Below are 12,889 nucleotides of genomic sequence, written 5' to 3' on the forward strand. Positions count from 1 at the left end.
TTTTAAAAAATCAACTTTTGTGGGGCTCATTGTTACCTTCAGAAACATTCACCGTAGCCAAGAACCCAGCTGTGTTAAAGGAGGACAAATCCACAATCCACAGCAAGCACTCCCCGAGAGGGCAGCAGAATACATGATGTACAATCAAAACCTTCCTTTGAAGCTGGGGCAGAGAATCACAGCCCACCACTGTTTGCATGTTCTCTGTCTGCTTTGAGCTCTTCTGGACACTTTCATTTTCGCCATGCAATGCTCCTGACTCCTGATAAAAATAAATTACTACTCTGTGGAACAGCAGACTTACACTGCTGTCATTGCTTCTATAATGCTTTCAGGAAACAAGATAGTTTAGTCTTGTCCTGTTCTTCCTGTTTATCCAGTACATGGTGTGTTTTTCTCCCTCATTTTCCCCTTTGTTAGGCTTTTCTTTCCGCTTTCAAAACTTGTAGGGCTCTTCTATTACAATTTTTTTTTTCCACTCCAGGTTGGTATGGCAGCATGCCAGGTGAAACTGTTTGATCTGTGCACACAATTTTGAGGCAGGTTTTATGAGTGACTGCTCTTTTCAGCAGGCGCAAGAGCAAAGTGGCATTTCTGAAATACTGTGTGCAGAGCTATCGTAAAAATGTTAAGCAGTCAGGGGACAGACAATCAACTCGAGTATTACCCTGTGTTCCTGAACTGGCTTTCAGTAAAACTGAAACAATAAAATATTTATATGTTAGGCACAATAACTTATTTAAACTGGAATGGTTATTACCAACACCTGATTAAAAATGAAAATGGCTTGTGATCATCCACGATGCAGTTTATCTGGAAATGTGTGTAGAAAGCTTTAGGGTAACTACTGCAGCACTTCAGCTGCAGTGATAATGCATGGCAGCAAGTTGGTTCAGCAAGGCAGAATTACCCACTGCCAGCAACAGCCACAGCAGGCAAGAGTTGCTGTCTCTTGTTACACTCAGATGATAATCCTTCTAGCCAGGGAAACAGTGAGACTTCACATACCTTGAAGCCGTTACAAGTAATTGCTTTCCCTTCAATCCTTGTTGTAAAATGTTAAACATGGAACAACATGTTATTATTAATTTAAATCAGCAAAACCAGGCTGTTACTCAAACTGCACAAAAAGGTCTGGGCAGCAGCAAGATGTAGAAAAGGAAAACCTAACTTTCCAGTCCGATTGCCACATCTGGCACACCAGCAAACTCACACCAGCTTGAGGACCAAAATGTCAGCCAAGCTTTGGTATTTTGTCTTTCATTTGTGAAATTTATATAGTGCTGCTAAGGCTGAATTACCTTCTCACTCAGTATTTTAAAATTCTGCCTTTTGCTCAAAGAGGTATGTGGTATCAACAGGATCCTGTGAGACAGGGAGCCACAGCTTCCAATAGCACATCTAAAAGTAGCCCCTCTCCTGGCCTTAAATTAGGAAGAAAAAATGGATTAATAAAATAAATAAATGGGGAGCTGTAACGCTAACCTTTCAATTTCACAGCATGCTATGGGGAATTGAACTAATGGTCACAAGATGTTCTGAACACCCAAAGTGCTAAATGCTAATTATTTTGTGGATTTTTTTTCTCAGTAGGCTATGCTAGACAGCAACACTCTTCAGAAGCCAAACATGAATCCACTCCACAAACCCTGTACTTCCAATCAGAAACAGACTATCAGTGGTGACTTCATCCCAATCCATTTCTATACATAGACTCATACAAGCACCACTCAAATATACCCAGACACAGGTCCGTCCTCCCAGTCTTTTACCTTCTAATGGGGTAAGAAGACGTCTTAATTGTGGCCCCTTCTGTAGTCTTTAAAAACAATTCTAAACTTGGGTGCTTTACTGTCACTCTTGCTGCAAGTAGAAAATTATGTAAATGGTTGTTGCTCCAGCACACTCTGCCAGTCTATTTCTATGTGCTAGCAATGAAAAGGAATGTAAATTATACAGGGCAGTATTTTTCACTCTTTCATATACCAAGTAGACCTCTTGAGTCTTCTGGGCACTTTGTTGCCTCTACTGCTTTCAGTATACAGCTGTAAACACAATAAAGACACAAGTATTGTAAAAAACTATGTTCTCTTACAGCTGCTAGAGGAATGGTAACCGCAGCACTGCACAGGCTAGCCAAACATCTGCTGCCAGCAACACACAGTGAAGTGGGCATCCCAGCCACCCTGAAAATAGAAAGGCACGAGAGCATGTGCATCTATAAACAGAGGAGACAGATGATCAAAGAAATAAAAATGTGTTGCATTTATATACATTCTGTAATAAACGATAAAGCTGGATCAAAGTATCTCAGAAGAGTATGCAAAACTGAATGTTGCCTTAGAGGCACAGAAGGGGGACAGGGCCGTACCTAACAGAGGGGAGAGAAAAGGCGGGGAGGGCGCTGCTCCTGCCGCTCCGGTAGAAGGACACGTGCTGCTTCTGTGGAAGGATTGTGCCTTCTTGGTCCTTCCATTGCCCTCAAACCATTCCTTGCTGGCAGCAGCAGCAGCAAACGAAGCTTTCTCAGAACCTCAGGTCCCTGTATGTTTGCCCTCCATGGCAGCCTGCTTTGCCTGGAGTGGTTTTAGTGAAGACAAAGCAGCAGGAAGCAAGTGAAAAACAGAAACAATAAATGTTGCAGCACAGGTTTCGGTGGACTCTCGAAGAGGGGCAGTCAATGTCCTTTGTGACTGCTAAAGGTGCTTCGTGAACACTCAAGGGACCCTCCCTCCCCCTTCACATTTCCTACTCTTGGAAACTAATTCAGAGCAAAAGCCAGTATGCCCCACAGAGGTTTTCAGGCATTGCTTCCGTAACACGCACAAGTTAAATGAACCAGGCTCCCGATCAAAGGAGCCTGGGGGGCAGGCTGCTACACAGGTAGCTGTGCAGCACGGCCGCGCTTGCGGGACGCCAGCGGGGACAGCGCTTGTCCCGGTTTTAGGTGCCGATCCCCGGCAAGCACCTGCAACACCCGCCTGGCTCTCCGGGAGCGGCTGCCGGCCGCAGGCACGGCTTCCCTCACGCCTCGGTCCCCGCGTCGAGCGGGCAGGGGCAGCGCGGGCGGCCCGGCCCGGCGCCCCAGGGCAGGCCGCAACCCCCGCGCCTCGCCCGCCCGCCCCGCCTCCCTCCCTCCCTCCCTCCCGCAGGGCTGCGGCGGAGCTTGGCCTCCCAGCGCCGCTTCCCTCGCGGAGGGGCGGCTTCGGCTCGCTGCCGCGGCCAGGCGGCGGAGCTCCGGCTGCGGGGCTGCCTGGCGGGGCGTGCGGGGCTGCCCGGCGGGCGCTGCGGGGCGTGCGGGGCTCCCCCCTCACGCACACGGGGGCGGTAGGAAGGGGCGTCTCGCGGCCACCGCGTTCGCGCCCTCCCGCCCCCCCACCGTGCACGCGCCCGCGCGCGCGCGCCACCCCCCGTTCCCCTCTCCGCAACCGCCGCCGAGCCTCCGTGTCACGTGCCCCCCTGCCCTCCCCGGCAGCCAATGGGCGCGCGCCGCAGGGCCTTCATAAGGAGGCGCGCGGCGGCTGCGGGAGCTGCTGGCGGCGGGGGCGGCGGGTGCGCGTCGGCGTCTCTGGCCGCTCGGTCCAGCCCGCCGTGACCCTGTCCCGCCCGGGGGCCGGGCTGAGCCGTCCGGGAAGGGGCCAGGTCTGTGCCCGCGCGGCCCGGGGCTGGCAGGGAGGGAGGGAGGGGTCGTGCCGCGGGCGCGCGGCTGGGGAGGGGCGGCCATGTCGGGGGTAACGGTCCTGGCGGCAACGCACGCCCGGCGCCGGCGGGCCCTGCCCGCGGGAGCGGTGCTCCGGCTCTGCCGGGAGGGAGCGCGGGGCGAGGCGGGCGTGGGCGCTGGCTGCCGAGCTCTCCGAGGAGCTGCCTCGCTCGCATCAGCGGGCAGGCGGCGGCTCCGGGCGCCTGCAGGCGGGCTGCGTGTGCGTGTCTCCTCGCTGTCCTTCCCTCTGCGTGTCGGAGCTCTCCATCTTTTCTAACAAACTTTCTGCCTTGCTTCTCCTCCGGGCTTCTGCTTTGTGGATGTTGGCGGCTTCTTGTTGTGACAGGAGAATGTGTGTGTGTCCTGGGCCCAGGCGGATCGGTATGTATCTCGCACCGGTGCTCGCTGGAGCGCCGGCACGGGGGGTCGGCTGGGGCCTGGGGAAGGGGCTGCCAGGCTGGGCAGTGTCTGAAGGCTGGGGCCTGGGGAAGGGGCTGCCAGGCTGGGCAGTGTCTGAAGGCTGGGGCCTGGGGAAGGGGCTGCCAGGCTGGGCAGTGTCTGAAGGCTGGGGCCTGGGGAAGGGGCTGCCAGGCTGGGCAGTGTCTGAAGGCTGGGGCCTGGGGAAGGGGCTGCCAGGCTGGGCAGTGTCTGAAGGCTGGGGCCTGGGGAAGGGGCTGCCAGGCTGGGCAGTGTCTGAAGGCTGGGGCCTGGGGAAGGGGCTGCCAGGCTGGGCAGTGTCTGAAGGCTGGGGCCTGGGGAAGGGGCTGCCAGGCTGGGCAGTGTCTGAAGGCTGGGGCCTGGGGAAGGGGCTGCCAGGCTGGGCAGTGTCTGAAGGCTGGGGCCTGGGGAAGGGGCTGCCAGGCTGGGCAGTGTCTGAAGGCTGGGGCCTGCCCGGAGGGAAGGACTAACGGTTCTGCTTCTGGGGCGTGTTTCTTGTTCCTTCTCCCCCCCGTCCCGTCCTCTCCAACTGGCTTAATTCATTCAGGTTTCTCAAGTGTCTGAAAGGCACTTTGGGGGTGTTTTTATGTGAAGCCAGGGTTATCTTTGGCACCGTTAAGACAGGTGTTTTGGAGGAGCCTGTCTGTGCAGCATCAATTGACCTTAATGGCACAGTTATAACAAGCCTTTATTAAAGGAAGGAGTAGTAATTTATTAATCTAGTGCTACAAAATCATAAATTGACCATTCACTCACTATTGGCCATATTACATTTGTAGCTTGAAGCGTTTGTATTGTGTTGTGGGCTTGGAGAGGTATTTAATACTGGCTTGATTCTAATCTCTTGAGAAATCCTAATCGGACTGTAAAATTTCTGCTTGATGTTTTCCTTCTCTGCCATTATTTGATCAAACATGAATGAATTTGGAATCTTAAAATAATTGTTTAAGGGCTAATTTGAGTGTCTGATTATATTTGGGGCATCCATGTTGTGGGGAATAATGGAAGAGACTTAAAGTCATTTCACTTCAGGTTGGCAAACTTGGAATTGCTCTTTTACTTAATTGAGTAGGATTTATTAAATCTGATACATAAGCCAGTCTGATTCTTTAAGTGGTCATGGATCCATTCTAAATTATACAGGCTGTGGAAAATTTTAGTCAAACTTCTGGCTTCCTCTTGGATTTAATGTAATGTTTGATAAATTAATGAATAAAAATCAGCAAAATAGCCTGTGGTGGCACTGCAGAGCTGCTATAATGGCAGTACATCTGTTTTTCTGCCTCATCATGGATCAGCAAAACTGTCAGAACACTTGTTGCACTGTGTATGGGTCGGCACTGAACACTAATGCTTAGCAGTTAGCAGAACTTGATTCATTTTGAGTCTTAACAGGATACCAATGCCAAATCTAAGGTGCTGCTGTGGGCCAGGCACATTTGTAGAACCTTGTAGCTTACTATTCTGTAAGCAAAATTGTTGCTTGTAAATGTCATGTGAAGAAATATACATAACTTACCAAAATAGCTCCCTTGTAATTGGAAGGCAGTAAATAGATTTCAAATATCTATATTTGGAGTTGCAGTTTAGTTCTGTCATGCTGTATGCATATGAAGCCTGGGCTGGGGAAGTAGACTTTCAGGGAAGCAATTGGCTAATATAAATCTAATATGCATCTGGAAGTCCAAGCCAGTTCACTGCTTCTGCTTTCTGGACAGATGACTGGGATCCACAGGACTACAACCAGAGCTCTTCCTTGTAGCTGAATGGCAGAAAACTGACCATTTCAGTCTCCATGGCTGTTAGGGGTAGACATGGGAGATGTCAGTGGGCAAGGATTTTTGTCAATTTAAGTTGGGACTGACAGTCACTCACTAGGAAGCCAGCGGAGTGGTGGAAATATGAGTTCTACTTTTTTGTTTTCAGCACTTCTGTATCTTGTAATGGAGAAATGGGCTCCACTCCTGGTTACTTAAGAACAAGTAGGAGGGAAGAGTGTGACTTGCTTCCTTCTGTTGCAACACAGCAAATGGGTTAAAGCTTGATGTTTTTCCAGATGCTACTTGACTAATCAGAAGCTATGGAAAGCTTACAGAGTAGGGTGGTTGCAGAACACAGTTCATTCTATATACAATCCTTTAGATTGAGTACTGGGGCTTAGTGCAATTTTATAGTGGCTGTGTCTCATCTGAAATACTGGTATGTCTGCTTGACTAAAAATAAAAATTCCATTTAGTGACTGAAGCACCTGACACAACAACACAGCAGTATTCAGATTTTCAGTAGAACAGTTAAAGCTGATATACAGCCACACTGAAAGACTAGTACTTATGACTGCATTAAGCCTTGTGTAAGATAATTTGTAATTTTCTGAGAAGCTTTAAGGAAATTTGATCATAAAAGTTGGAAAGAGAGAACTGAAGTCCCCTTAACTGTGTGTACTTCACACAAGGCACTGTTAACATTTTTCCACTGTGGAATTGTTTTCTCAAGTATGATGTTGTAAAAGACCTCCCCCTCATGAAGCATAGTGAATAAGGGATTTAAGAGGCACTTACGCTAGTGTTTTGACTGGATACATAAGTGGGAACAAGGAAGAGTAGTTTAGAACAATCTTCAGAGGAATGGAAAATGACAAGGAAGGTTTTTCTGTGGCAAAAGTAGTAGAATATTTGTGGACACTAAACAGGCTGCCCGGAGAGGTTGTGGAGTCTCTTTCTCTGGAGACTTGAGACCCATTTGGATGTGTTTCTGTGTGAGCTGCCATAGGTGGTCCTGCTCTGGTAGAGGGTTTGGCCTCTGATCTCCAGAGGTCCCTTCTGATCCCTACCATTCTGTGAATAGTTTTATCTTGAAACTGAACTAGCTTTAGTCTATTATGCAGGGCTCTATTCTAATTGTGGAAGCAAACACTGCTTGCATCTAGTCCTTCAACTGAGTAGCTTTTAAAGGCAATTTATAATTCTGAAAATATACTGGAGTAGATAATCTGGTAGGGTAGATGCATCTGCTTTTTTTACCTGTTGTATTTTTTTATCTGACTGGCTAGAAAATTGCTGCATAATGTGCTGTGGCTATTTTGTATAGGTACACCATGGTGTTATACAAGTTTGAAGTTTTATATGTGAAAGGGGGGAGAAGAAACAAAACCTGCTACTGACTTGTGGTTGCCTAAAGAATATTTGCTGTCTGGCCTACTTTTCCCTTTTACTGTGCAAACTGTTTTCATCTTAAACCCAGTTGTATGTCATCTCACAGTTGTTTCTCAAATCTTAGATGCTTTATTTCTTCAGCCTTATAGGAAGATGAGTTTTCCCCCTGTGTGCCACACCTGGCTCTGTCAGCTGGGAAATCGGCAGGAAAACAAATCTTGAAAGAAGTCTTGCAGAATGTGGCACTACTGTAGCATGCTCCATGCTAACTGTTGTCTTAAGTTCTGTTTGAGGCTGCGTTGTCCATCTGGCTGATGGTTTCCCTCTCTGCCTGCTATTGAGAGAGTATAAGAGCTAAAATACCTATGCTGAACTTAAGTATGGTACTGCTTTTTTGTTATAGCCCAATGTAGTGTCTACAAACAAGCACCTCTTACTTGTTTTTCTTGGTCTCAAGACCTGTGAAGCTATGAACTTCATATAATCAGCTTTGTTAGGGGCTGTCATAGTCTTAACACAGTTATGGGAAAAATCTATTAGCTGTCCCTCTAAGCATAGTTGTTCTCTTGTCTTTCAGCAATTCCAGTCCGAAGCTCCAGGCTGCCATTGTTGTCTGATGCCATGCCAGCACCAGCTCATCTGTTTCCATTGATTCGTAACTGTGAGATAAGCAGAATATGCAGTACTGTGTGTTACTGCCACCATAAACATCTGTGTTGTTTATCATCTCATTTTGCTCACAGTCACTTCAGATATGCACCTCAGAAGAAATTTGCAGCACTCTGTAGGCCAAAGGAGAACTTTAATCACTTTATTCACACAAAGGATTATGCTTCTACGCCACAGAGATTTTACCTCACTCCTCCACAGGTCAACAGTATTCTGAAGGCAAATGAATACAGTTTTAAAGTCCCAGAATTTGATGGTAAAAATGTTAGTTCTGTTCTTGGCTTTGATAGCAACCAGTTGCCTGCTAATGCACCAATAGAAGACCGGAGGAGTGCTGCCACTTGCTTGCAGACGAGAGGGATGCTTCTGGGTGTGTTTGATGGCCATGCAGGCTGTGCTTGTGCTCAAGCTGTCAGTGAAAGACTGTTTTACTACATTGCTGTCTCTCTGTTACCTCATGAGACTTTACTTGAAATAGAAAATGCTGTGGAAAGTGGCAGAGCTCTGTTGCCCATTTTACAGTGGCACAAACATCCCAATGATTATTTTAGCAAAGAAGCTTCCAAGCTTTACTTCAATAGTCTAAGAACTTACTGGCAAGAGCTGATTGATCTTAACAGTGGAGAGACTACTGATGTGAAAGAAGCTTTAATTAATGCTTTTAAGAGGCTTGATAATGATATTTCTTTGGAAGCTCAAGTAGGAGATCCAAATTCTTTTCTCAATTACCTTGTACTGCGAGTAGCGTTTTCTGGTGCAACTGCTTGTGTGGCCCATGTGGATGGTGTTGACTTGCATGTTGCAAACACAGGTGACAGTAGGGCCATGCTTGGGGTTCAGGAAGAAGATGGATCTTGGTCTGCAGTTAATCTGTCCTATGACCACAATGCACAAAATGAACATGAAGTGGAGCGTGTAAAAATGGAGCATCCAAAGTCTGAAGCGAAAAGTCTTGTGAAACAAGATCGTCTCTTGGGTCTCCTGATGCCTTTTAGAGCATTTGGTGATGTGAAGTTTAAATGGAGTATTGAATTACAGAAGAGAGTAGTAGAATCAGGCCCAGATCAGCTAAATGACAATGAGTATACAAAGTTTATTCCTCCAAACTATCACACTCCCCCATACCTCACAGCTGAGCCAGAAGTCATATATCACAAGTTACGGCCACAGGATAAGTTCCTGGTTTTGGCCACAGATGGGCTGTGGGAGACGATGCACAGGCAAGATGTGGCTAGAATTGTAGGGGAGTACCTCACTGGTGTTCACCATCAACAGCCAATAGCTGTTGGTGGCTATAAGGTAACTTTGGGACAGATGCATGGTCTCTTAACGGAAAGGAGAGCAAGAATCTCTTCAGTATTTGAAGATCAGAATGCAGCAACTCACCTGATACGTCATGCAGTGGGTAACAATGAGTTTGGCTCTGTGGATCATGAGCGACTGTCCAAGATGCTTAGTCTCCCAGAAGAGCTGGCTCGAATGTATAGAGATGACATTACAATTATTGTGGTGCAGTTCAACTCGCATGTTATAGGTGCGTGTCAGTGAAGAACTGTGAATTTAATGTAGTGAACTAGTTACCAAAGTTGTAACAATGGTCAGTATGAGCAGCAAATACAAAACCACCCAACAATAAACTCCCCCCAAGCCCCTAAGCAAACAAATAGGTTGCTTCTTTCCTAAATTCAACATACCTGTTGTTCCTGCCTTCCCCCAGAGTTTCTAAATACATGGGAAGTACTGTTGACCTAATACAAGCTTGATGAGGATGTCACAGTTTGGGAAAAAATGTTTTTGTAATATTTTTGCACTACTGATCTCACAAATGCTGCTAGAACAACGTCTTGGATTTGACAGCCTTGGATGAGGGAGGGAAGAAGGATAAAGAATTAACTGAAAGATCTGGCTGTTCAAGAAACAAAGCCTGTTCATAAATACATGTAAATATCTATGCATTATCTTAAGGAAAAGATGAGTAAAAAGGAGTATTGTTGAATTCTTACAGGGCTAATTCTTGCGAAGGAGATAGGGTTATTTGTGAATCTGTTGTTTGTTTCTTCTAAGCAGAAGGTCACTTTAAAGGAGTCTTTGGTGTAACAAAGTTGTCTCACTTTCTTATTGACAATGTTACTCACTTAACAGTATCCAAATGTTGACTTCCAATGCAGGTCTAAGCCATAATCAATACCTGATATTCTGTTACAGCTTAATCATATCTTATGCATAGCAACTTCTCAACTTCTTGTGCATCCATAGTTTATTGGCTGTGAGTTTCTGCAGAGCTTGTAGGGCAATAATACATTAGTAAGATACTAGATAACTTTGTGGAGAATTTAAGTTTGTAGTATGAGGAAACTTTTCAAAAAGTCGGTGTTGTTTGTCAAGACTGTGTTGGCTTTCCTGAAGGTTATGTTCTTAATGAACTTCACCCTCTTTGGTGTTACTTAGCTGGTAAATACATTTTTACCTGGAAAGATCAGGAAATTATCGCTAACCTCTTTGTGGCTTTGCAACTTGCTCTCATTTTCGCTTTGGCTGTTTCAAATGGTCAAGTGTTGGATGTCTTGCACTTGAACTCACATTTGTAAGTTGAGTTAAACTATAAATTAGAAAAAAGTATGTCTTGTAAATAGTGTTTTAGTTGGGAAAGTGACTGCCATGCATGTGTATGTTTAATGGCTTTTTCTAGCAACTTCCTTATTAGCAGCTCTGTTTCTGGACAGCTGCTGTATGCATGTCCTTAGGGTCCAGAATGCTGTCACAACAGTGTCTGAAACGGGCCTTTCTGGCTTGTAATGGTTGAATTTGAACTTAATAGATTGGCTATAACTTGTATGCCTGAAGTTTTTTGGCTTGTAACTGTAAGAAGTTAGACTGCCAACTAATTTACCGGTCATCATTGCATCTATTTTAGATATGGTGCATTGTATACAGATTTACTTTAATCTGCCCTTAGGTTAAACTCAAGTGCTGTCTGAAATACTAGCCCTTGATGACTCAGAACATATGTAACCTGATTCCTGTGTTCTAGAGAACAATGATAGGTCAGTTTATTTCACTTTAACAAGGTGTTTCAGTTAAAATACCTCCCTAGTCTCGACCATAGCTAATTAAACCAACACTTAAAAAAACTAGCTTATTTTGGTTAACTGATTAATGTGGCCTTTTCTACTAAGTGCAAATGTTATCAATAAATGCTAATGCTTATATATGGTGCGCTTAGTTTGAACAATGAACCTGTGCTGTAGTAAATTTTGGCTTCTCAAACTCTCAAATGCTTTGTTTACATAGTGGCCTGCAGCTTTTATGTCTGTTTCTTTACCCAACCTTTAATATCGGGATCAGTGTTGCTGTATGGTGAATGATATCTAAGATCACATTCAAGATGTGCACAACCTTTATTTAAAGGGAAAAAAGAAACTAAAAATGCATAGACAAGTACTGGCTCTTGATATTGCTTCTGTATGTTGTGTTTTGGTGACTGTCATTAGCTAAGTGAATAGGCTTTATGTTCTGTCACTCAAATGCAGTATGTATCTAAGCTGTTTCAGTATTTAACTTTCTTACTTTTTTACTGTTTAAGCTCTATTATATGTATTGATGTATTTAATCTATGATTATTGACATGGATTTGGTACAAGTCATAGTTAGAAGAAATCAACATTAGTCCCATGGATACAACTTTTATTGAGGAAAAGCTGGTTTTTGTACTTAAGATGCATATGTATGGGGTCAGACAATAATATTTATGTATTGCTTGGAGACTTGCTCAGTATGTATGCAGTGAACAGAAGCAACGTAACTGCCTGCTGAACAGGTGATCTGAACAAATATCTAACAGATTCCAATAAAATGTTCAATTATGCAGAAATCCACGTGTATCTGGATTGATACAGAATATTATAGCTATTCTTCTAGGGCTGATGCTTACGAATTACTTGTATTTCAAGAATGTGTTCTGTTGTGTAGTCCCTGTTACGAATAGACTAGATGGCAAAACAAAGCAAAGTATAAATGGAAACAGAATTGGACTTGAGAGCTCTTACATGCTGCTGTGACGCTTGAACCCCTGCATCGGTCGTGCTGGTGCTGCCACCCCCTGGCAGCAAAGCTCAGATTTTGGTGTCAGTATCACTGAGTGTCTGTTTCTGTCATCTCATTATTACCTTTAGGGGCAATGCTGCAGATAAAGGAGCATAATTTGAGATAATTAAGTTGTGGACTGTACCCTATATAGAGCAATACAAAATTTCATAAACAATCGAAAACACTTAAGTGCAAGGTTAAAATGGTATAGGAATTAATTTATGGTAAATTAAATAGAAACACCTCATCTGCAATGGGCAGAGAACACATGTTGTTTGTGTTGTCTACCAAATTTGTTGCATTGCAGAAACGACAGGTATTTCATATGTAAGGGGAAATGCTGTCATTACTTTTCCATGTAAGAATTTCATAGCTGTAAATATATGGCTCAACCTAGAAGGGTGTAAATCTTGACAGTCATTGCAGGCCCTCAAGTTCACCTTTAAATCTTTAAAACTGTCCTAGATAAATGTGTCAGCAGAACTGTTCAACAATAATACCTAGGTGAGAGATGAGTGGGAGATCTTACCTTAATCAATGCTTCCAACTTAAGGCTCTGTTAACTCTGTTCCTTTTTGTTTAAAATGGTTTGTGTTATATTTGCTTTTGATAGTATTTTACAGCTACTGTTCTGATAACTTATGTTCTCCATTTGCTTTCTATGTGCATGACTTGGTAAGTACAGAACTTGAAATATTTTTTTCTTTCCACTCATTTCTTCACTGCAGGGGAGTTTTGCGTATAGCAGACTCTTAAAATGTGACACATGCAGCAAAGTGTGTAGTCTCATTGTGAATGTTTTTTATAATTAGACTCTTTAACTCAGGTCCCTATACTTAGAATA

The 12,889-nt window shown here is 44.8% G+C and overlaps 1 protein-coding gene across 2 annotated transcripts; it reads left to right on the plus strand.

The window, feature by feature from the left end:
* Window positions 1-3,530: 3,530 nt before the first annotated feature.
* Window positions 3,531-11,830, plus strand: PDP1 (pyruvate dehydrogenase phosphatase catalytic subunit 1). Of its 2 annotated transcripts, XM_051610889.1 has the most exons (3): window positions 3,531-3,642; window positions 4,047-4,081; window positions 7,868-11,830. In XM_051610889.1, the coding sequence occupies exons 2-3, from the start codon at window positions 4,051-4,053 to the stop codon at window positions 9,505-9,507; spliced, it is 1,671 nt and encodes a 556-aa protein (XP_051466849.1). In that variant the 5' UTR covers window positions 3,531-3,642; window positions 4,047-4,050; the 3' UTR covers window positions 9,508-11,830. The 2 variants fall into 2 exon arrangements, with proteins under 2 accessions (XP_051466849.1, XP_051466850.1); XM_051610890.1 differs by lacking the exon at window positions 4,047-4,081.
* The last annotated feature ends 1,059 nt before the right edge of the window (window positions 11,831-12,889 follow it).

Source organism: Apus apus, chromosome 2, assembly GCF_020740795.1.
Source record: "Apus apus isolate bApuApu2 chromosome 2, bApuApu2.pri.cur, whole genome shotgun sequence".
Classification (NCBI taxonomy): Eukaryota; Metazoa; Chordata; class Aves; order Apodiformes; family Apodidae; genus Apus; species Apus apus.